The sequence below is a fragment of the Pagrus pagrus genome, assembly GCF_965226575.1.
Source record: "Pagrus pagrus genome assembly, chromosome: 8".
NCBI classification, from domain to species: domain Eukaryota; kingdom Metazoa; phylum Chordata; class Actinopteri; order Spariformes; family Sparidae; genus Pagrus; species Pagrus pagrus.
Genome location: NC_140192.1, coordinates 1,446,901 through 1,471,083, shown reverse-complemented (window position 1 = coordinate 1,471,083; position 24,183 = coordinate 1,446,901). Strand labels below are relative to the sequence as shown.

At 40.4% G+C, this 24,183-nt stretch overlaps 1 protein-coding gene and 1 long non-coding RNA gene across 6 annotated transcripts in view; one reads left to right on the top strand and one right to left on the bottom strand.

Annotated features, from left to right (window-relative positions):
• The window catches only part of LOC311261162, a 12,619-nt gene extending 4,869 nt beyond the window's left edge, over positions 1-7,750 (bottom strand). Inside the window, exons 1-6 of one of the 4 annotated variants that reach the window (XR_014623101.1) lie at positions 7,669-7,750; positions 5,809-5,899; positions 5,005-5,083; positions 3,274-3,354; positions 1,414-1,487; positions 80-1,302 (exon numbers count right to left, since the gene is read on the bottom strand). This is a non-coding gene — a long non-coding RNA (uncharacterized lncRNA). Of the gene's footprint in view, positions 1-79; positions 1,488-3,273; positions 3,355-5,004; positions 5,084-5,808; positions 5,900-7,668 lie in introns of those variants that run through there. The other 3 variants (XR_014623100.1, XR_014623099.1, XR_014623098.1) reach the window with 3 other exon arrangements.
• On the top strand, positions 7,734-24,183 carry LOC311261143 (uncharacterized protein). Of its 2 annotated transcripts, XM_084359545.1 has the most exons (11): positions 7,734-7,820; positions 10,018-10,101; positions 10,199-10,321; positions 11,887-11,960; positions 12,148-12,203; positions 18,343-18,417; positions 18,687-18,746; positions 18,936-19,574; positions 19,683-19,739; positions 19,824-19,883; positions 20,333-24,183. In XM_084359545.1, coding segments are annotated over exons 7-11 (3,483 nt in total). In that variant the 5' UTR covers positions 7,734-7,820; positions 10,018-10,101; positions 10,199-10,321; positions 11,887-11,960; positions 12,148-12,203; positions 18,343-18,417; positions 18,687-18,745; the 3' UTR covers positions 23,059-24,183. The 2 variants fall into 2 exon arrangements, with proteins under 2 accessions (XP_084215671.1, XP_084215670.1); XM_084359544.1 differs by lacking the exon at positions 18,343-18,417.

The window sequence follows — 24,183 nt, the reverse complement described above, 5'->3', positions numbered from 1 at the left end:
TAGATTTTTGTTTTGTGTTAATTGTGAGGATGACGTCTAATAATGTAAAGTTTGACAGAAAGTTGTGTCTAAAGTTTGATGAGGTGGAGAGAGAAAGGGGCTTTATTGGCATGAAAATTTTAACAACAATGTTGCCAAAGCATCTGTCCAACACTCAGACAGAACACAACAAATAACAACATGAAAACCAACACAACACCAAGATTGATTTACATTAATTATATATACAGTATATCCTGTGTGTGCATGTGCGTGTGTGTGTGCGTGTGTGTGTGTGTGTGTGTGTGTGTTTGTGTGTGTGTCTCAGGTTGTGGCATGTTGACACACATTGGGCAGCAGGTATGCCCTGTCTCCTTCTCCCAGGATGTTTTTTAGTGTTGAGAGGTGGTTCAGCTCTTTGAACTCTGAGATTACAGAGTTGAACTTAAATAAATAATTTAAAAATAAATAAATAAATGTTCCTGGTATCGTTGAATGTTTTACATTGTAGAAGAAAGTGCATCTCTGTCTCGACCTCACCTGTTGAGCAGTGACCACATGTGTTGTCTTTTGGTTGCCATGATTGTTTGTGTCTTCCTGTTTGGATTGTCAGTTTGTGGTCACTGAGCCTGTACCTGGTGAGCATCTGTCTCTGCTTTCTATCTCTGACAGTAGAGAGATATTCTGCTAATTCATCATCTCTTTTAAGGGCGAGATAACATTCTGATCTACTTTGGCTTTTAGTTTCTTCTTTCCAATGTTCCAGATCAGTTTCTTTACATTGTGTTATAATTTGCTTTACTCTGATTGGTGTTTGGAGAGCAGCAGAGAGTCTCTGTTATCAGTGACAAACACGCAGATCTGAGTTATATACGCTCATCTCCTCTTCTGTATCATCACTGCACTGCATCATTATAAACTATGAAGCTGTTTATTCGTGACATTAACATGTGCATTTTGTGATCTGAAGGGAATTACTCGACAATTTTGATATGCACCGTGACAACTTGTGATGTCACTTCCCTCGCTTTATATGCAGAGAAACATCACTGGGACATCTAGATACAATGTTTTTTACACAAAGAAAGAAAGAAGTTCATGTAGAACATTTGCTGAATTTACAAGAAGGAACAAATAATGAAGAATTAGTCAGAGACAGAGTTTCACAAAGTTTATAAAGTTTCTAACTTGAGAATAAATTGAGACATTTTTTAAGGGAGTCTGGTGACTTTCTCTCCCTCTTCATCTCCTTGCTGTTGTTGACCGTACTGTAGTAGCTGCTGCTTTAACTTGTTATATCTTGGTGTTAAAGTTTGTCATCTGCTGTAGTGTTAAACATCCTCGAATTGTTGTAAATTATTGTTAATGACAATAACACATAAGTTATTCTGGCCTTTAATGAAATCAAATTAATAAAAAACATGAATGTCTCACCTTCGTTTACAACAACATCATTTTATAGACTGACTGCTCAGCACCCCAACTGTGACTGACTTCATACGCCTTTGCTGGGACATGGAGCGTGGAAACAAAACAACGAGAAAAGATTAGCATTTCACTAAAAGTTAATTTACTGCACGTGTATTCTTAAATACTTGGGTGTACATTTCAATTAATTCTTTAAATCAATATGAAACGGCTATTAGACTTTTAACCATTTTTGGGAGGATTTAGTCAGTGTTGGCACATTGATATTAAAATAAAATAATTACAGTGATATTCATATTGTTTATGTCATCCACTGTTTGTGGACATTTTCCATGTATAGCTTTACACTCAGTTTTACAGTCCTGTCATAAATCCTCCATGAAGATGTTGATGTTCAGTTTTTGTTGAAACTGTTTGAAACAGGATGATTTAACTTTTGTTACTTTAGAGGCTGCAGTTTATTGCTGTCATTTTATTGTGGTAAAGGCAACTAACAAGTGTTTTCTAATATTTTGTTCACTCATATACAAAAATCAGAAGGCAGACTATTAGAAGATTAGAAGGCAGACTATTTGAAAATGAAAACAGAATAATGTTTTGTCATATTATATTGAAAGACTACACTTTAGATACTCATTAGATCAGAGAGGGTCGGTCTGACGCCTTCATTATGTATTATGGGTTGTCTGTAGTCTGAATGTTGCTGGGCTAGCGAGTTATGCAGCACAATCCTGGAGGGTCATCTATGTTGTTATTTTCTGTAAATATGACATAAGCCTTCTTGACTTTAGTAAAATGTAGTTTGTAAATAGTATTTAAAACCTCAATGCTTTATTTGATAGGACAGGCTAATAGTGAAGGAAACAGGCAGAGAGAGAGAGGGGATGACATGCAGCAAAGAGCCACAGGCTGGAATCAAACCCTCAGCTGATGTAGCTGGAATCTGAGCTGAGCTTGACTTTGTGGCCTGCCTGAACTAATGCAATGCTCCAATATTATCACTGTCCAGTTTGAGATAGTTGTAAGAGATCTGATTTGATTTCCTGTAGGCAGTCGGAAAGGGAGGTGGCTGGGAGAGTGGAGGTGGGCTTGGTGGCTAGATAGAGCTGGATATCATTCCCCTAACAGTAAAAATGAGTGTCATATTTCTGAAAGAAATATTCCTCCTATCAAGAGGTAGGAGGGATATAATAAATAGAAGGGGGCCCAGAACCAGTTTAGATAAGTGCCAGTGACTCCAATAGAAGCGAGGAGTACTGTTAAAAGTCTGAAGTCAGCTGCCATCAGCCGGCCATTAATGATTTCTAACAAGACTGTATGGTGGAACGGGTGAAAACCAGCCTGAAACTGTTCACACGGGTTATTGAGATTCAAGTGGGCGTGAACCTGAGCTGCAACTGTTTTTATTTTGGAGAGAAAAGGTAGGAGATTTGGGATTGGATGAAAATAATTTAAACTGTTGGGATCTGCACATGGTTTTTTGAGTATCGGAGTTATTGCAGCAGTTTTGGGAGACAACGGAGAGGACAGACAAAGTTGGAGGTCTCTTACTAAGTATAGAGTAGAGTAGTGGTGTGGGGCGGGGGCAGAGTGCGAATTATACAATAACAATTGGGGGGTCAACATTTTTTCCAGGGTGTAAAAGGAACCCAGTGCAGCGCAGGCACGTGCTTCAGTTAACAGAAGTCTTACAATCCTTACAGTATCTTGCTTGTTCAGTGGCCAACACTTTAATATAAGTCCTAGCTTATTAGTTGAGAACAATAGGGTGTGGTAGTCGTGCATTTTATCAGTTTCTAAAATTAGTATTTGCCTGAATATCTGATATGATGGCAATACATCTTTGTAGTCTCCTTTCCAACTCACCTTGTTACTACTTGGTCCTGCCTGCTCACTCTCATCCTGTCCTCCTTCTGCCTGCTCACTCACAATATCTCCCTCTGTCTCCTTAATACAACAGCACATACATGTAAAATTCACCATTATTCATGCTATTATGCTCAGTATTAAGCCTACATAACAACCACAGAAAATACAGGCTGCATTATTAAGTCCTAAGTTTCAACTGTAAATGTCTGATAAATTGCATTAATATTCTCCTACACAGTACTGTTTTTGTGTGTTAACAAGACATTGTAGTCCTACAGTGCCACCTTGTGGTCTGTTCCGCTTTTATTTTGAAAAGCGCTGTTTTCTTCTTCTGATGTTTTTTTTTTGTGATGCTAAACTTCCTGCTACTCTCTCGTCACAATGTTGTGCTCCTGCATCGTCGGAGGAACGGTAAAAACTTGTAAACACACTAGTTATGTATCATGTTCATCTGTTTGATTCTGTAAGGAAAGAGTCTACATTGTGATTTACCTCATTATTTTTGTATTGTTCTTACCTGTTATTTCTAAGAGCTCCGAACTGTGAGGTGTGTGTCGAGCTAGAGAGCATGCTAGTTGATGGCAGAAACTCTTGAATTAGCGCCCTTGGAGAGCGGAATGAGGTATGAAAAGATGTGGAATGTGTATTATTATCAGATGGTATTTTGTTAAGAAAAAAGAGAATGTCATTACTTCATTTGTTTATGAGTTAATAGCACGTCAGCAGGATAAAAGCAATATATTCTTTCTGTGAACACTTACAATATATTGTATTTCATTTAAGAGAAGCATATGATACACTTGTCATAATAGCTTAAAAACATATTTCATATTTCATCGTTATGAGTTGGTTAAAATGATTTGTATCGGGTGTAAACATGATTAATATGTGGACATGATTTATATGTGAATTATTTGTGAAACTACAAAGAAGCATTTTGTATTTCTTCTGTTTTATTCTGTAGTTTTCACGGTGCTTATGGTGCATGGTGCTCGTTGAGAGGAAGAAATAAATCAACACCCGTTTGAAACTCTCTGCGTCTTGATCAATAAATCCGAGGGGCCGCTACACAGAATGTGAAGACAAAACAGTTTGGACATTATGTCAAAAATGTCTATGTGTTGTGTTGCAGAGATATCTACTGAAGTAGCATGCTAACCAGCTAACTCTGTGTCTGAAAACCTTGGTCCAAAGCTCCGGTGTAAGCGGTGTAAACACCCACACTACCCAGGTAGTCCAGGTAGCTGCTCTGCTAACTGAGCTAACTAGCTAACAATAATTACAGTCATGGAACAGAATACAGTTAGCAGCAGTTAGCTGTTACTCTGGTGATATGCTCCCCCTATTTGTTGGCAGTATGAATTCAACAGGGAGCCAATTCTTACTCACTGCACCTTTAATTGACCGTTTGACAGCATGAGAGCATTTTAATTCTTCCTGTGAGAATTAATATTATATCATTATTTGATGATGAGCTCTGTGAACGCCTGAAGTCGACAGCAGGTCTGTTGAACTGATCAGAACCCACCTTCAGAACCGATTTTAATCTCTGATCATGTTGTTTTTCTTTGTTTTTGTGTTGATTTCCTTTTTTGATGCATTTTTTAATGTAATTCTGTAAAGTGTCTTTGAGGATCATGAAAGTGCAATATAAATAACATGTCTTATTATTATCGGTTGAATCAGGAGAGTAAATGAGCAGCCCCTCCCAAAATAAAACAGTCCTACCTTAACCTGAAGTCTGGATGTTGGTCCTCTGCTCAAGTTTGTCAGTAAAAGTCAGGAAAATGATGGTGTGAATAAAATACTGGAGAGAGAAACAAGAAGTATTCTGTCAATAATAAAATAAAGCGTAAAATTGTCCTTTCATTGGGTTACAGTTATCAGTCCTGATAACAAACAAATTTTCATTCATTTTCAGGATTTTAACCCTTTAAATACCAGTTTGTTTACATGATGACACTGTTTTTTTGAATGAAAAATATAAAAATACCCCCCTCCCCCAACATGTTTTGTTCTAAATGTGGTCTTTTATCAGTTGCTCGGGGGTTTCATTAGTTTTATTATGAGGCAAAGCCCCCTACAGGACACAAGGGAAATAGCATATGTATGTATTATAGACATATGCGCTGAGGTTGAAATGTATGCATTAATGCAGCCAAAATGATCTAAAATGAAAGTTAAAAACACTAAATGTATCTTCAGTTGCATGAAGGTTAAAGTAAAAATAATGACATAATTACTGAACACAGTTTGAACATAAAAAAGAAATTCAATTATATTCAAATATGATAATTATATTGTATTGCTTGTAAGTATTTTCTCATAAAACATGTAATTTCATTGTCACTAAATCTCTTTATGTGAATAAAGTTAGTGTCAAGCCCTGAAATAACTTCTCTGTTTAGAAGGAAATCAAACATGATCATATATAGTTGTAATCAATATATAGTGTTTTTAATCACAGGTACAACATGTAGAAATGAAAAGGCTCTTCACATGGTGGGTCTTTTTCTGTCACTACCAGCTCACCTCCTCTCTCCGTCATCAGTGAGCCATCCTCCGGGCTGAAGTGAGTCCCACTCCGCCTCAGTCTGCAGGTTCGGTCCGTGTGTCCGTCCTCCTGGAGACCCGAACACAATCTGTTAGCAACATCTGCTAACGTTTCAGTACCAACGTCCATTTAACACATTCACTTACAGCACACTGACCACACATTTCAACAGCCACTGGCGTCATTAGGCCTATTTTAGGGGGGCTTCAGGCCCCCTAAAATATTCTTAAGCCCCCCTAAATAATTTTATGTTCATTTATTAAATTTTTTTATTTTTTTTATTTATTTTTTTTACAAAAAAGTGCAGACAAATTCAATATAATGTGGCCAGACTATGAGTTTAAATAAATAAACCAGTTATTATTAACTTAAATGTGATCATAAATCTTAGTTTCCCTTCACTTCATAGTGGAAGTGGTAGAGAGTCAGAGTCAGTGCGTCGTTATCCAGTCCATTCCATTTGTTCATATAGAGCACGCCCACATCACTGAAATCCAGTCCACGTTTTCCCTGCAACCTAGGTTGCACTCGGTACCTGGGTACCTGCAGTGTGTGTACCGGGAGCGGAGCACACAGAACCGACTAGAGCAGCATTAGGAGAAGAACGTGAACAAGAATGGATACACGAAATTTTTTCAAGAGAGTAAGTATTCATCACTGCTGATAGTAACAATAAGTTACTGCAGCCCCCCAGCTAACAGCAGAAAGTCCCACGTAATTGCCAAATGCTCCCTGTTTGACAAATAAAAACCTGGCTTGCACACTCTGTAGCTGAGAGCCCCCTGTACAGGAGGCAGCGTGAGACGCTGCTGTATATCTCTGTGCACGTCTTACCTTTGTTGTTTTGCGTCCAAAAGTTACATTTCAGCTCAAAAAGAACTCTGCTACAGTAGCTAGCTAGTTAGTCCGACATGCAATGTGAAGGTCCTGGTTTTTTATAGAGTTAGGTGTGCACTCTTCATATTATCTTTGGGGTGACTTCCTTCTGGAGCATCAGCTCCAGCATCAGATGCACACCGTGAAACAGCTCATTCACGTATGATTATGTGGATAATAATAATAATAATAATAATACACTAATAATAATCACTCCACCACCCCTATTGACCTGTAGGAGTCAGGGCAGAGGAGCAGAGAGAGTGAGAGGGGAGAAACCTCTACTGGAAAGGTGAGTCTAGAACACAGTGCTCTTTTTTTTGCATACAGTTTTGGCTAATACATGTAGGCTCTTAATGAATAAGAAGCATTGGTTAAATATGGCACTGTAACTATGTGGATTTTTTTCTTTTTTTGTTGTTGTTAATGCTGTAAACAGACAGTACTTCCTGTGTTTGTTGTTGTACTGTGTTAAAAATGTAATGGTGGCCTAAAACATTTACACAGTAAAGTATCTCTGTTAAATCTGTCCAAAACGTGCAATTTCTCAGTTTTTGTTAGCTGTTTGTGAAATTAAACGTTCGCTGACATTCTGTGCATCTCCTGGGGGCTAAGCCCCCCCTGTCCTTAAAACCTAGTGACGCCCCTGTCAACAGCTGAAATAAATTACATAAAACAAGATATTATCTCCTCCACAGCTTCTGTGGTACCAAGATCCACACAATATTAAAATAATGACAAAATAATGAACTAAGTTGAGTGTTTGCTGGTTAACTGTGCTGATGTCTGGGTCAGCTAGCTTAAATCAAAGAGTCACTGAACCATCAAGCTGGGGACCTAAATGAATACTCACATCTGCTCTACAACACAACACACACGACTAACACGCCCCAGAATAATTAATAACAGTAATTAGGAGCCCTGTGAACATAACAAAGTAAAGAAAAAACGTCTCTACGTACGAAATGAAGATACTGACGGACTTTGACGGAGTTTGTTACAGACCGACATGTTCCCGCTGCCCGCTCAGGAACTTTGGGGTGCACCACTCAAGTCTGCAGGGGCTCCACAAGATGGCGCCCGTCCCAAAGAAATGGAGCCTGACCAAAACAAAGTGAGTGAGAGATCAATGTTCCTGCAACGTTTTGTTACCAACAGGATGAAGTAGCCTCGTTCATGTAATAATGACGTTAAACTAAGTGAGTGAGAGATTAATGTTCCTGCAACGTTTTGTTACCAACAGGATGAAGTAGCCTCGTTAATGTAATAATGATGTTAAACTCAGTGAGTGAGAGATTAATGTGTCAGCCTTTGTGTCATTACAACACAATTAAGTGTTTATAGCATGATGGTCAAATATAGCAGCGACTAGTAACACATTACATTAACAGTGGTAATGCTAAATATATTTTAATCTGCTACATATTTAATATTTATTGAATTTGGAAACGTTTTACATGAATTGAAGTGACAGCACTCAACATGTTATCCTATTAAAGGGTAACTCCACCAATTTTACACATTGAAGTGTATTAACAGGTGTTGGGGAGGAAAAAGGTATAAAGTCCTTTGTGGCTCCAGAGGAAGTTTGTGGGTAATTATGGCAGCAGGTTTTGAAAAGGAAGAAGAATGTGTGGAATGATGAAGGTGATATCTCTGAATCTGTCAGTTTGGATCAGTTGTTTTAAAACTGTCCATAATGTGTCCAACAGTGTTATAGGAGTGTAATGCAAAACCTGGTGCCTACATTACCCACAATGCAACAGAGCCACTGCGTGACATCACTGGAGGTAGTTTATCAGATTTATCTGATCACATGCAGCTTCTTCTGGAGCCACAGAAGGCTTTATAATATTGTTTCATGTGAGGTTTGGTTGCTGGTGGACTGGGTTGTGAAGAGACATATGTGGTCCTAAACTGCCCTGATGATAAACATTTAAAACATTTAAAAACAACTTGATAATCACCAAAATACATAGAAAAAAAATACACGAGGCACCACAGAAATACAAAGCCATATATCAGAACATCAAACATTAATCACGTATAGCCTAAATAAATGTTTTATCAAATTCATCATCTCATCAATCAAATTCATCATCTTGTGAATCAAGGTAAGATCACCTACATTCACAAATATATTAAAGAAAGGTAAGAAAGAGTATCATTACCATCTATAGGTTTTCCAGATCAAATAAAAAAGAGCAAAGATCACAAACACATGATGGTTTTATGAAGTTTGAATCATTTACATAGCCTACATATGTGTCAGAGGTAGGCCTATAATGAATGGGGAGAGTCATTGAAACATTCCAGTAGTCATTTTCGAGAAAATGTCTTAATTAGGACCTCTAAATGTCCGGAGAGGGAAAATGTAAAAGCTTTCTCTTTGGTGTAGGAGGATATTTAAATCAACTCCTCATCTCAGGGATCTGACTTGCTCAGTGTATCTCAGGTAGGCCACTGGGTTACACTGGTCCTGGTTTTGGATACAGCTTCTGTGTTCTGCGATCCTGGTTTTTATGCTCTTTGTGTTTTCCCTTCATACGCTAAACCACATGGACATTAAATAAGATGGATGAAATGTTTTGTGGAACAAGATACGGTGCTGTTGACCTTCATGGCTTTACCTGTTATCTGATGGGTGTATGTAGCAGTTTTATGTAAAATTTCACTGAACACAGCAACCACATTGATAATTATCTGGCAGAAAGTTGAGGAAGTGATGAGATCAGATTTTAACAGCATTTGTCTCAAGTTAAGAGGTAAATCTTTGAATTCCTGTTAGTGTTTTCATATAGAGTTTTTTCAAAATCTTTACCCAAAGCTGAGTTTGTTAAAATAACTTGAGGCCATTGTTTTTTTAATTAAGGCACTCATCCTGAGTAACACTGCTGAACCTGCCTCAAGCAACGTTTACCCAACTTTCATCATAGTTTCTTATCCTGAACGTATATTCTAGTTGATCTGCTTGTTTTTCACATTTTGTTTGTTTGGTGCAGATTCACCTGATACGACTAAACTGGCAGCTGGGGAGGCTTTTTTTTGTGTTTGTGTTCAAGTGATGTGGATGAAATGATTATTCATGATCATCATTCAAGAGAGAACATTTGTCAGCATCTTTTCTAAACAAGTCTGTGACCAATGACCCACCCTCACATCAAACTAGAAAACTGATTACTTGATTGATACTCATAACACACACACACACACACACTTTTATGATGCTGTTTTAAAGTGGGAACTGAGGAAATGTTTATCATTAACTTAGTTGCTTAACTGATGTCATATCTGTGTCGTGTCCTGCCCAGTCTGAAAGGAAAGGTTGTCCAAGGTGAGTTTGGCTTCAGTGTGAAGCGGTAATTTCACCGATGTGCCTGGCAGCAGAGAGGACGGTGAGTACGCAGAACTGAAATAGAAATTCAATGTGTTTGATTAATAGAAAGACAATGTTCTCAGACTGATGAGTGAACACTGTTTGCTAATCCTCAGGTGTTGTAATTACCTGGACCACTGCTCCTATTAACCAAATAAACAGAGCTGAAAGTAATATCTACTTTCAACCAACCATGATGTGAGACCGACAGGCAGAGATAACAGCACCAGCCATCTCTGGTAAGTCATGACATGGAAATGAAATTTTGCTGAATTCCAGAAAAAGATCAAGCAGAAAGCTACAAAGTTTACTGATACTGAGAAATGCATTGGTGCCTTTATTAAAAATTAACAGATAAGATACGTTGTAAGCAGAATCCAAAGTTCAGACTGAAGCTGAACACGGATGTCACGTTGAGACAAGAGCAGCTATAAAACCGAGATTATAATTACAGATTTTACAACCTCTGATTACGCTTGAACTTTACTTTACCACTCAGAGCATAAATGTTTTATTTTATATAAAGTGCTTTGAAATGGTTTATCAACAACGATATTTTCTACGTATCTGTTCCACCATATTTAATTTGATTTTTTGTGATTGCACTTAAAATCTGCAGGTAAATAATTCTATTCATGTTGTGAACTTTATCTATCTGAAAGTATGTTGTATTACATTTTATCAATACATTCTGAAATGTTTTTAAAAAGTAAAAAATGAGTGACTTCTGCCTCCAGTGTGCTTCACCTGAGAGCATAGAGCTACATTAGATAATGTATTGTACAGGCACTTCAGTTATAGAGTTTGTTGAAACTCTCATGACATCCTGAGAGCCATGAATAAATCAAATGCTCTGACAAAACAAGATAAAATATCTGGTGTCTGTGGCTGTCACAGGCCTGTAGTAAAGCCATCCAATCATTTCACTTGTCTCAGATCAGGTTACAGCTTTTTGTTCTGGAATACAGGCTACAGACAAGGAATGTAAATAGAAGAAAACAAATATATTTCAAAATGTGCATATTTCACTACAATATAAAAAATAACACATGGTACACATGGTATATAAACACCAAGTAAAGAACTCAAAACAGTGTCTGTGGTTGTTCCAGATTAAAATATTGCAGCAATAAGAAGAGTGTTAATGTGCCCAAGATGTGATCCAACACATGATGGATCCACTTTACTTTGTATCAATGCTACTCACACTAGGATCCATACTACTTTCAATCAGTAGTATTGATTCTTTGGGGATCAATCCATCTACCCCCACTAACAAGAGGGGTGGGATTCTTTTCAGATGAATACTTTGAAAATCAGCCTTCCTCTTACATGTTTATTTAAATGTCCAGTGTCACCAACCCCAGCTGTCATCAGATGAAATTAAACAGTCAAATGTCAGTTTTCATCATTGGCTGTATAAAATAGTGGACAGAGCCACTGTGACGTCACACACAGGTTTCTGAAGAGTCAGAGTGAAGCTCAAAGTGGGTGGTACCCGCCGTCTCCGTCTTGACAATACCTGACTTTACAAGTGTCCATTCAAGGAACTGCAGTTTTTGGTATTTCTGCGTTGACTTAATTTTTCAGACCTGCAGGTTGCTGCTTGGTTTTCACTCACTGGATCGCCCGACTAAAACCCAACCTGAACTGAACTTTAAATAAATAGAATGTATAAAGTGTTTGTTGATGTTTGTATTCTGATGATGATGATGATGACTGTGGTGATGATGATGATGATGATGATGATGGTGATGGTGATGATGATGACTGTGATGATGATGATGATGATGACATGTTACAGGACAGTTGGTGACACAGAGTGTTTGACTTCACTCCTCAGAGATCAGAGGACACCGTGCAGCAACACTGACACAAGTAAGAGTTCACTGTTTGTACAAAGACATTAACTTAACACCGATTCATGATGAAGTGTCATCAGATAACTTTTACTGTGATTTGACTTCATATACATCAAGCTGACTATCATGAGTTAATCATGGCTGTCTGGGTGAAACAGAGAGTTTAGTTTCAGAACATAAATTCTGATCGTTCTTCCCTCCAGGTGAATGAGTCTCTGAGGTTTCCAGCAGAGTGTCATCATGGAGGAAGCAGGATCAGGTGAGTCCAGTCAGTCTTAATTAGTCCTGATAACGCGTGATCTATAATCTGATGAAATGTTGCCTCTGACCAAGTCTTTAATGTGACTGTAAATACTGTTAACAAAGTCTAACTTCAACAATCATTTACTACATATGTAAACTAGAGCTCAGGCCTAAAACTGAGACCTGAGTCTTTGACCCCATTTACACTTTTCATTTCAAGTCTCATCAGATAAATATAAATATCCAGACTTGCCCCTCCCCTCAGACCCTCCTCTCCACCCCAAAACCATGACAGAAAGTTAAGACTGATTATCACACTCTGATGAGGCATGTAATCTGCAAACTAACTAGTAACTAAAGTTATCAAATACGTGTGTAAAAAGTCAAGTATTTGCTTCCAAAATGTAGTGCAGTGGAAGTATTAAGTAGCAGAAAACATAAATACTCAAAGTATAAGTACTTCAACATTGTTTTTAATTAGAGTAGCCTACTTGAGTAAATATTTTAGCTACATCCCATCACTGACTACATCACAGTGACTTCATGTGTAAAGGGTTGCCCTGAGTGAACCTTCCTGGTATTCCCAAATTTTAAGACCCAAGCCCGACCCAGGACCTGCAGCTATATTTCTGTTTACTTCCTTCATTACTGACAGTTCAGTCTGAAGCAAAGCTTCGACTACAGTCTCGTCTTTCTAATTCTTCTGAGGCACACATGGACTGAGAGGAAAGGCACAGTCAGAGACAGAAAGAGATGCATTTCTTAGTAATTACTATTTGAAATAAACAAACTTGAGCCTGAACCTTTTTGCAACAACACAGGCCAAAACTACAACCTGATACTTTGTCCAGACCCGTCAGGTTTAGGTTCAAGGTCCATTTAATTGTCATCTACAACACAAGGTTGTGCAATCAAATGTAAGTTGTCATCATTTTACGCTCCACAAGAAAATAACTATCTTTTATGTTGGTGTGTTGAGGATGAGTTCAGGAGCATCACAGTCTGAGGAGTGAAGCTGCTCTGTAGTCTGAGGAGTGAAGCTGCTCTGTAGTCTGGTGGTACAGCAGCAGATACTTCTGTAACTCTTGTCAGATGGCAGCAGGGTGAACAGACTGTGGCTGGGTGGGTGTTGTCTTTTAGTATCTTTGGGCTCTGTGCAGACGTCTCACTTCACTGATGTCACTGATGCTCTGTAGATGGTACCAGTGATGTTCTGGCCTCTGTAGAGCCTTCCTGTCCTGGGCCGTGATGAACCATGCCAGTTGGTGATGTTTCCAGTCAGGATGCTTTCTGTTGCTCCTCTGGAAAAGTTGACCAGAATCTTGCTCCAGCATTTAGCTTTCCGAAGTTTCCATAGAAAGGAGAGACTTTTCTGTGCTTTTTTAACCAGGGTGCTGATGTGTGATGACCAAGATAGGTTCTTACTGATGGTGATTCACAGGAACCTTGGTTTTGCTGAGGTTGAGCAGTAGGGTTGGATATCATTAACATTTTCACTGTACCACTTCTCTTACAGATGCTGCTTATCGATCCGTTTCTTTAGCCCTGAGCCCGCACTATTTTGAACAAATAACTATCATAGAGTATAATGTGAGAAAAAATCAAACAGTCATTTATGAATATTTTTAACTCGTCTTAACAGCCATGTTCAACAATTTGCTATTAGTAACTCTATCATGTTGTGATTAAAGAAATGTAAAACAAATGAAATTACTCACAACAACATCAAAAATGAGCAGGCTGCAGTATATACATACATACATGGGTTAATAACTTTTAGTACTAGTCAGCTGAATGTTTAGCTATGCGATCATGAATTCTGTCTGACAGGGTGAAAGCATCATCCAAGCTGTCGTTCAGAAAATATTTTAATTAGTATCCTAATTACTGGATGTAATTATAATTGAGTCTGAGTGTATCTGAAGTACAGTTAGGATGATGCTGTCACCCTGCCAGACAGAATTCATGACCACATAGCTAAACATTCAGCTGACTAATGGCCACTAACGGCTATCAGCCCATGTCCGTATAATTTAATTAACTCTGTGGGCTCCTGCTAACATAACATACCTGAGGTAGATCGGGAGACGGGAGAGGAACTACGAGCTAGGCTGTCAAACTGTGTGTAACCACACTTCTGAACGTCTGTCTCTCTCTGTCATTACCACTCAGAGCAGGTGTCTGTGTCTTTGTGCCAACGTTTGTGTGAAGTGCAACAAGCATTGAGAGCCCGCCCCCTGCACAGGACAGGCTCCCCCACAGATCTGTGTTCAGGATTGGCTTCATTGTTTCAAATCTGTCAGCAGAACCGATAACGTCGGAGCTTACTGATACTACGGTCTTTCTAAATTCAGCCCCAGGGCCCATTTAATACCAGGCTTCAGTACCCATCCCTATCAAGCAGTAGATTGTTTTCTGTTCACCGCCCTGCAAGACTGTTTTCCTCATGATATGAACACTCATCATTGTTTATAGTGAGGCAGAGGTTGGTGGTGTCATCTTCATACTTCACAATAGAGTTGTCCTGATGTCTGGGAGTGCAGCCATGGGTCTACAGTGTGGACAGGAGGGGGCTGAGCTCACAGCCCTGGGGGGCTCCAGTGTTGAGCACTGATGTAGAGGAGGTGTGACTGTCAGTCAGAACTCTCTGGGCTCTGCTTGTGAGGAAGTCCAATATCCAGTTGCAGTGTTGTACTGAAGCCCAGAGTGTTTAGTTTTCCAGTCAGCTTCATGGGTGAGATTGTGCTGGATGCTGAGCTGAAGTCAAACAGCATCCTGATGGAGCTGTTGTTATTGTCAAGGTATATAAAGGCTGGGCAGAGGAATAGTTTTAAGTCCAAGTGTGACTGTCGGTGTCTATCTGTAGAAGGATGGTGGATCTGTCCCCTTAAGTCTAAGGTGCAGGAAAGATGGCACGGCCCCATAGGACTTGTTCTCTCACTGGCTCTTTAATTTGGCATAAAAATCAACAGCCCTGTCCTCAATAACACTGTGTTAGGCAACTGCAAGCACTCAGGTCTCCAGTTCAGGAGTATTTTCCTAATATAATAAACATTTTCACATCAAAATGTCATTATAGTCTTTTTACCAACGTTCTAGTATTAACCAAACATGTTGTGATTGTATAGTGGTAATCTTGTTACGCCTTTTTATACAGCACCCATGAATAAGAGCTATTTCTGTAACATTTACAATAGAAAAAACATTATAAAAAATACTTTTAACAATAAATGTAACTGCATATTATGTCCTCTTTACTGCACCATGTAGTTACTGTAGTGTAAAACATCATATCAATATTTTAGGAACTTACAAAAGTTAAATTTCTGTTTTACTGTTCCCTATATGCTTCCAAAAATAAGCTACAAATGGAATATAAAATGATAGTAGCAGGTGAAACACAATAAAATTCTGCACACAAGTGTTTTGAACTGTTAGATTAGATTCTGGTCGTGTTTATAGTTGAAATGCATGTCATAATAATTACAAGAAAAACGTAAAAGCATTAAATATAGGAATAGAATTTGCAGTGTAGCTTGCATGCATCTACCTCCAGCTCAGGAGTATGTTCCTTTGGCAAGTCACCAACGAGGAAGAGCCCTGCCTATGCAGTTACATCTAGGGCATTTAGCAGACGCTTTTGTCCAAAGCGACTTACGATAAGCACATTTGTAACAAGAAAGAAACCAAAACATATCAGCGTCGATAAAGTAGAAAAGAAAAAAAAAGAAACAGTTTTCAAGCCCTCATCTGAGCATGGTAGCTGCTATTCATCAAGGATACCTTAAGTACATAAGTGCTATGGTTTAAATGCTAAGGGTAAGAACATGTAAGTGCATATATATAGTTTTATTTTTTGGGGTGGGAGGGTGGGGGGAGGTCGTGCTATGCGGGGTCGAGGGGAAGTCTGAACAAGTGAGTCTTGGATGCGGGCCCCAACAGGAAGCCAGTGGAGATCACGGAGGAGGAGGGTCACATGGGAGAATTTGGGTAGATTGAAAACGAGGTGCGCTGCAGCGTCCTGAATACTTTGCAACGGTTTAGTTGCAGAGGCTGGGAGTCCAACCAAGAGCGAGTTGCAGTAGTCCATGGGGGAGATGACCAGCGTTTTGACCAGGAGTTGCGTTGTGTCCTTTGTGAGGAAAGACCGGATCCTGCGGATGTTGTAGAGGGCAAATCTGAAAGATCGGGCCACCATGGTGATGTTGGGGGTGCAGGATAATCCGCCGTTGAGGATTACGCACAGGTTCCTCGCAGTCGATGAAGGCGATACTGAGACATCCTTGACACGGGAGTTCAGTTTCAGAGAGAGAGCTTGAGATGATGTGCAGTTTTCCAAGTGGAGATGTCTGCCAGACATTCCGAGATGCGCGTGGCAACGTGGGTGTTGGAGGATGGGGAAAGGAGAGGAACAGCTGGGTGTCATCAGCATAACAGTGGTAAGAGAATCCATGTGATGTAATTGCAGAGCCTAGTGATCTAGTGTATAATGAAAACAGAAGTGGTCCTAGTATTGAGCCTTGAGGGACACCAGTTTCCAGAAAGCAGGGTTTGGACAAGGAGCCATTCCACGTGACCTGAAAGGTGCAATTTGTCAGGTGTGATGAGAACCAGGTTAGAGCAGAGTCAGCGATGCCAAGTTCAGCCAGAGTGGAGAAGAGGATTTGGTGGTTGACTGTGTCAAACGCAGAGGATAAGTCGAGGAGGATGAGGAATGACGAGTGGGATGAGGCTCTGGCAGCACGGAGCGACTCAGTCACTGTGAGGAGGGCCATCTCAGTGGAGTGAGCAGTCCTGAAATCTGATTGATTAGGGTCAAGGAGGTCTTTTTGTGAAAGGTAGGAGGACAGTTGGTTGTAGGGTTTTAGAGTGGAATGAAAGAAGAGATATAGGTCTGTAGTTGCGGATATCAGCCAAGTCTAGGGTGGGTTTCTTTAGGAGTGGCTTTACTGTAGCTGTCTTAAAATGAGCTGAAATGGTGTCCGCCTTCTTGACTGCAGACTGGCAATTTAATATCCCCCCTTGTACTTCAAGTTCAGTACCTGTGGAGAATGTTGGGTAACAGAAGCCCCTTTTAGTTAGAAATTGCGCCACATTTGCAGCCAGGTAAAGGCCGCCTTGTCTTTGTGAAACGGAGGCGTAATATTCCTCCTTTTCAAAAAAGCTGGCACGGAGTAGGCGTAAACATGTGACATGATGTGAAGCACTAAGTTGGGCTGCTTCTTCTCCCGGCGAAAGCCACGTCGGTTAAGCTCCTCGGGGACCTTTTCGTACAAGATGCCATCTTTCACAGTCCGCGTGATCTGATTGTTAACGATTCTCTTGGCTGTGATGTTTAGCATCTCCCGGATCTCAGTGGCTTTCCAGTTGCTCATCTTGACATCTGCGGATGAAGTGATGAAGTGACTGCTGTGATCAGCTGTTTCCTGCTTTTAAAACTCCCGGCTGTGGGTCGCACAACAGTGCAAGTCTTCAACACCTCCGCCCATGTCATGCGATTGCCGGCACATTGATGCCTTGGATTTACATAGCAATGGAGGCGGCAAAAAGTGTACCCTCCGAGGCGTCATATTGGCGGACCAAAACAGATCCCCAATATGCCGCGGTCTGTCTAAATGCACGGGCCTAGCCGCAAAAAGGACAGCCAAATTGGCGGCTTGCTGTCCAGTATAAAAACACCTAGAGATTGGCTGGGTTACAGCCGCGAGCAAAGGGTCTCCGGTGAAACCTTCTCCGGTTTGATGTCCTGACTTGGATTGGGTGGGACTCATGGTTGCCATGGGTGGTGGACAGTAAGTTACTTGGACTCCCTCAGTGAAGAGAGGGAGACTCCATAAGTCTTTGTTCGGCTGTCCTGTCGCTGTAGTGACTAGCCCATATGTGCTAGATTTACCTCATGCAGGCTGGGGCCCACCCTGCAATCAAGCCTATCCAACACGCCTGACTTGGCAGAAACTCACTGATAGCTACTCAGCTTCAACAGTTTCACAAGAATTGACACAAAAAGTATCTAGACAAGATTAAATATTTCAACTAACTTTCCTCACAGAATGCCTAAACACTGAATCTACAATTTCTCCTTACTCACCAGCAGTAGCTCACAGCTTCCTTCACCTGGACAAAATGTAACTGCAGTTGTACTATTAACCCACCAGGTGGCTCTAAACTAGTGGAAGGAGGGAAAGGCTAAAGAAGGAGATTCAGAGCAGGTGTGGAGGGAAAGCAGACTGGTGAGGACCAGAGGACAAAATGAAAGACAAAATGAAAAGCAACACTAGGGCACAATTTCAAAATAAAACAGGAAATCACAGAAACCCAAACAGAAACATGACAGAAGATATTCTTAAGAGTAGAGAAGTGGTAAATCACAGTTATTAATACAAAACCCCACAATAACTGCACATTTGAATGATGCCATTGTGTCCAAATCATGTCCACCAGAGATTACATGAAAAAGATAGAATGACTGAAGGAATGTTTGTGTTTCTGTATCTTATAGTTACAGATGAACTTCGACCTCAGGAACGCAGGAGCAGCCTTCAATTTCTGCCTCCTAACAGTGAGTCAAACTGAACTGAGTCAGAATTATTCTTGTGTTCAATAAGATTTAAATTCAGTGTTAATAGTTTATTATTCTCAGAGTTTAGAAAAGCTGTTTACTGTAAATTGTTCTTAGTGCAACAGTTTTTTAATTATTTTATTTTACTTGATAAAGGTGATTAAATAATTAAACTACTTGTCTTTCCAGTGTCTGAGCTGAGGGTGGTTCTGCTGGCGAACAGCTGGTCTCAGAGGAGTTCAGTGGGGAACTTCATACTCGGAGAGACTGTGTTCAACACTGAGGAAGAACCAGACCGCTGTCAGAGAGTCAGTGGACGGGTAAAGGATAAAGAAATAGTTCTGATCAACACCCCAGATCTGCTGCATCCCAACATGTCTGAAATCAAGCTGACAGAACATGTAGAAACCTGTGAGAGACTCTCTGGTCCTGGACCTCATGTGTTCCTGCTGGTTCTACAGCCTGAAGACTTCACTGAGGAACACAAACTGAGGCTCTGCAGAGTCCTGAACTTCTTCAGTGATCGATCATTTGATCATTCACTGGTTCTGATGTCAACACCCAGAGAGGAGAGTCCAGGTCTGATGGAAAAATACATGTCAAAGCCGCCGTTAAGAGACATGATCAGAAAGTGTAGATCCAACTCGTTGGGGCTTCTTGACCATCAACAGCTGTTGACACTCATAGACACAATGGTGAAGGTGAATAATGGAGATCATGTGAGCTGTGATGTTTTCAAAGGCGTAACATCTGATTTACCTGCTGGTCATCAAAGCCTGAAACAAGGTGAAGGAGTCCTCTTCAACGCTGATCCTGTTAGAGATACTGGTAAGTGACAGAACTACTTTTATAATGTGATGAAAACATCTCATCCATGATCAGATTTCAATATTAGGTTCAGGTTTTTTCAGTTGATGGTGTTTTTCTTTTTTACAGGGCTGAAACATCTCATGTCAAGCAGAATCCATTCAGTTAAAAGAACACCCAGCTTCTGTGAGTACTCTGAGAATCAGTTATCATGCAGTTAGAGGAAGTTGATTTACTGTAATTAATACTGATGGTTTTGTCTTTTAACAGTGATGAGACTTTTGTCCACACCACATACTCCATCACCAGCGGACAGCACAAGCAACCAGTGTAAGTAAACTAAATAAATCCAGCAATGTTTATTGTTGCATTGGGCCATAATACATTACTTAGTAGCAGGTCCGCCGTGTGTCTTCCCTGTGCCAAGATTATCTTCATAGTGTCAGAGGGGAGGAGGGGCTGGCTAGATTAACATTAAACTCTTGATCTACAGTGACAGACCACCAAACGTGTGTTGTTGTTTTTATTTAGTTTTTCATTAACAGAAATAGTTAGTAGCCTACACGTATTACAAGAAAAGAGGAAAAGACCAAGAAGATTTATCTGATGGGGTCAAAAAGGGACCTGGATGATGGATGAGGGGGCGCTGGCCCAAAAAGAGAGAACCACTGTTACAGATGGTTTTCAATCACACTGCCTCCTGTTTCCTCTGTCTGAATTTGGCTTCACTCACCTGCCATCAACCCTAAACTGTGACTTTCCCCTCTCTTTTATTACAGTGTCTGCACTCAGGATTGTACTGGTGGGGAAGAGTGAAGACAAAATGACAAAACTTGGTAACTTCATCCTGAAGAATCAAGATTTTCATTCACAAAAACATCCCAAACAAGTTGTGGCCGCCCAGAGACAGTGGAGAGGAAATCCTCCAACTGTAGTTAAAACTACAGACATGTTCAGCCTGTCTGAGGAGACAGTGAGAGAAGAGGTGAAGAGCTGCATCAGTCAATGTCCTCCTGGACCAAATGTTCTCCTGCTGTTAGTGAAACCTTCTGATTTCACAGAGAAGAATAGAGAAACTCTGAAGTTCATCCTGAGTTTGTTTGGTCAAGATGCTTTTAAACACTTGATGGTCATCACCACACATGAGGGGAAGAAAACAAGTTTCCCTCTGCATCAGCTCCTTAAAGACTGTGGAGGAAGACACTACAACATGTCTGAAGACAACCACTGGTCATTAATGCAGAAGATTGAGAAGATTGTCCATGAAAACAGAGGAGCCTTCCTCACCTTCAGTGAAGAGACCATCAGACCAAAGTCTGAAGACATCAGAGCAGCTTTAAACCTGGTTCTGTGCGGGAGGAGAGGAGCAGGGAAGACTTCAGCAGCTGAGGCCATTTTAGGTCCTTCAGTCTCCAACTCATCAGAGTGTGTTCAGAGTCAGGGAGAGGTGTGTGGACGTTGGGTTTCCCTGGTGGAGCTGCCTGCCTTGTGTGGAAAACCTCAGGAGGAAGTGATGGAGGAATCACTCAGGTGTATCTCCCTCTGTGATCCTGAGGGCGTCCATGCCTTCATCCTGGTCCTACCTGTGGGTCCCCTCACTGATGAAGACAAGGGAGAGTTAAAGACCATCCAGAACACATTCAGCTCTCGAGTCAATGACTTCACCATGATTCTGTTCACTGTGGAGTCAGATCCTACAGCTCCAGCTGTTGTTAACTTTGTAAAGGAAAACAGAGACATCCAGGAGCTCCTTCAGAGCTGTGGAGGAAGATCTGTTGTTCTCAACATCAGCAACAAGCAGCAGATCTCTGAGATGTTGGATTCTGTTGAAAAGATGAGAGCTGAAGGATCCAGAAGTTTCACAAAGGACATGTTCACTAAAGCTCTGATGGAGGAGGTCTCAAAACTTAAAGCTGAGCTGCAGGATGTGAAAAGGAAGACTGAAGATGGAGGTGATGATGAGCATCAGAGCAGAGAGCCTCTCAGGATGGTGCTGATTGGGAAGACTGGCAGTGGGAAGAGTGCAACTGGAAATACAATTTTGGGCAAAAAACGTTTTAAATCTGCAGCCAGCCAGAAGTCTGTGACCAGGTTCTGTGAGAAAGCATCAGGAGAGATTGATGGACGACCTGTCGTTGTTGTCGACACCCCCGGCTTGTTTGATACGACTCTGTCCAATGATGATGTTCAACTGGAGCTCGTGAAATGCATCAGCATGTTGTCTCCTGGACCTCATGTCTTCTTACTGGTGCTGCAGATCGGTCGCTTCACTCAGGAGGAGAAAGACTCTGTGGAACTGATCAAGAAATGCTTCGGCAAGAATTCAGCAGGTTTCATCATCGTTGTCTTCACCAGAGGAGATGAACTGGAGGATAAGTCATTTCAAACTTACATAGAAGAAGACTGTGATGACTTTGTCAAAAAACTGATACGTGACTGTGGAGGCAGACATCATATCTTTAACAATAAGAGTCAGAGAAATCGTACTCAGGTCACAGAGTTGATGACAAAGGTTGAGTCAATGCTGAAGGAAAATGGCAGCAGCTGCTACACCTCAGAGATGTTCCAGGAGGCCGAGGCAGCGATACAGAAGGAAGTGGAGAAGATCCTGAAGGAGAAAGAAGAAGAAATGGAGAGACAGAAGGAAGTGCTTCAAAGAAAACATGAGGAGGAAATTAAAATAATGAAGACAAAAATGGAAGAACAGAGAGATGAAATTGAACGGGAGAGAAAACTGAGAGCTGAACAACTTAAACAAATGGAGGAAAACATCAACAAGGAGCGAGAGGTGAGAAGGAAAGAACAGGAAATGAGAGAAGAAGAGGAAAACAAAAAGAAAAGACAGGAAGAACTTCAAAAACAAGAGTGGGAACAAAAACTTGAAGCTCTGGAGAAAGAAATAAAGTCTGAATCAAAAGAAAAGGAAACCATCGACAGAGAGTTGGAGCAGAGCAGAGAAGAGATGAGGAAGCAACGAGCAGACTGGGAGAAGGAAAGAAAAGAATGGTGGGAGAAACGACGTCAAGAAAATGAACAGAAACGACAGGACGAGGAAACAAAAATGAAAAAGCTCCAAGAAGAGTTCAACCAGGAAAGAGAAAAATATGAAAACAAAAGAAAAGAAGAAGATCAAATCAGAAGAGAGCAGGAGGAGAGGGAGCGCAAAGAGTTACAGGAAAAGTATAAAAGAGAAATGGAGGAAATGAAGAAGAAGTTTGAAGAGGAGGCCAGAAAACACGCTGAGGAATTCAATGAGTTCAGACAGAAAGACTTCACAGCTCTGGCAGAGAAACACATGGAGGAAATCCAGGAACTGAAGGAAGAACATGAGATACAAATGACAGAGACAGAAAGGACTCATGCTAAAGAGTACAGTCTGTTACAAGACCTCTCAGGAGACAAAGAAAAACATCTGAAAGAACGAATGGAGGAGCTGAAGAGGAAACAAGAACAAGAAACAAATGAACTAAAACAGAAATTCAAAGACAAATGTGTCATCGCCTGATCTCCAAGCTGACATCTTTGAACAGCACATGAACATTCATGAAGGTTTTGGATTGTGGCTCAATATTTAGAGCTCAATCAATCAATCAATCAATCAATCAATCAATCAGTACATAGTGCCAGTTCACAATGAAATGATCTCACAACACTCTCCAGTTGGAGCAAGTCTAGACCATACACTACACAAAGACCCAACATTTCCGCCATGAGCAAGCACTCTGCGACAGTGGTGAGAAGAAACTGCCTGCTGATGTTTAATCAGTCTTGGGCGCCGATGCAGCGTTCAGTCCGTTTGAAACAGAAGAGAAAAGAGCTGCTGTATTCAAGTTTTTCAAAAACATCACCAACTCTAATATTTAGATTTGTTTTGTGTTTCTACATGTGGTGTCTGGAAAACCACCAGCATTGTTTTTATTTTTGCAGTTGATGCAGCTGAATGTTTTTTTATGGAATGTAAATAACTATTTGTTTATAGCTCAGTTCTCTGGTGTACGTGCACCTTTACTTTTACCTGCTGTGCATCTATTTAGAAGGCAAATTCAATTAGCAAATCACTGTCACTGAGTCCATGTTTCTGACAAGGTCACGTGATCTCTGTTAATGAATGAACTGCTAATGAGAATAACCCACACATATCGTTATGCCACTAATTAACTGTGTCATCCTTTTTAAATTCATAATATCTGTGAGTATTTAGAGTGCAGCCAGCCGTTGTTCTTTTGTCATCAACTGAATTATTCATTTTTGCATCATTACCACCTCCAGCAGGGAGGTTATATGTTTCCGCCCGTGTCGTTTGTTGGTTTGTCAGCACGATTCCATCAAAACTACTGAACAGATTTCCACTGAACTTGGATGGATGCTGGGTCTCAGAATAGACCACATTACCTTTTAGTGTGGCTCCAGATAAAGAGTAATGATGAGTAGACTATGTGTGAGTACAATTTGATGCAGATCCAAATACAAATCAAGATCTAGCAGATTAAAATATGTTTTATTTGATTTCGGTTGGGCCTTGGTGGAGGTATGCATTCTACTGAGTGCTATTGTTTCTTAAGCTGATTATTATTTCAAGTTAAGTGTGATTGCATTATATACATGTCACTGCACTGCATCACCTACAGAC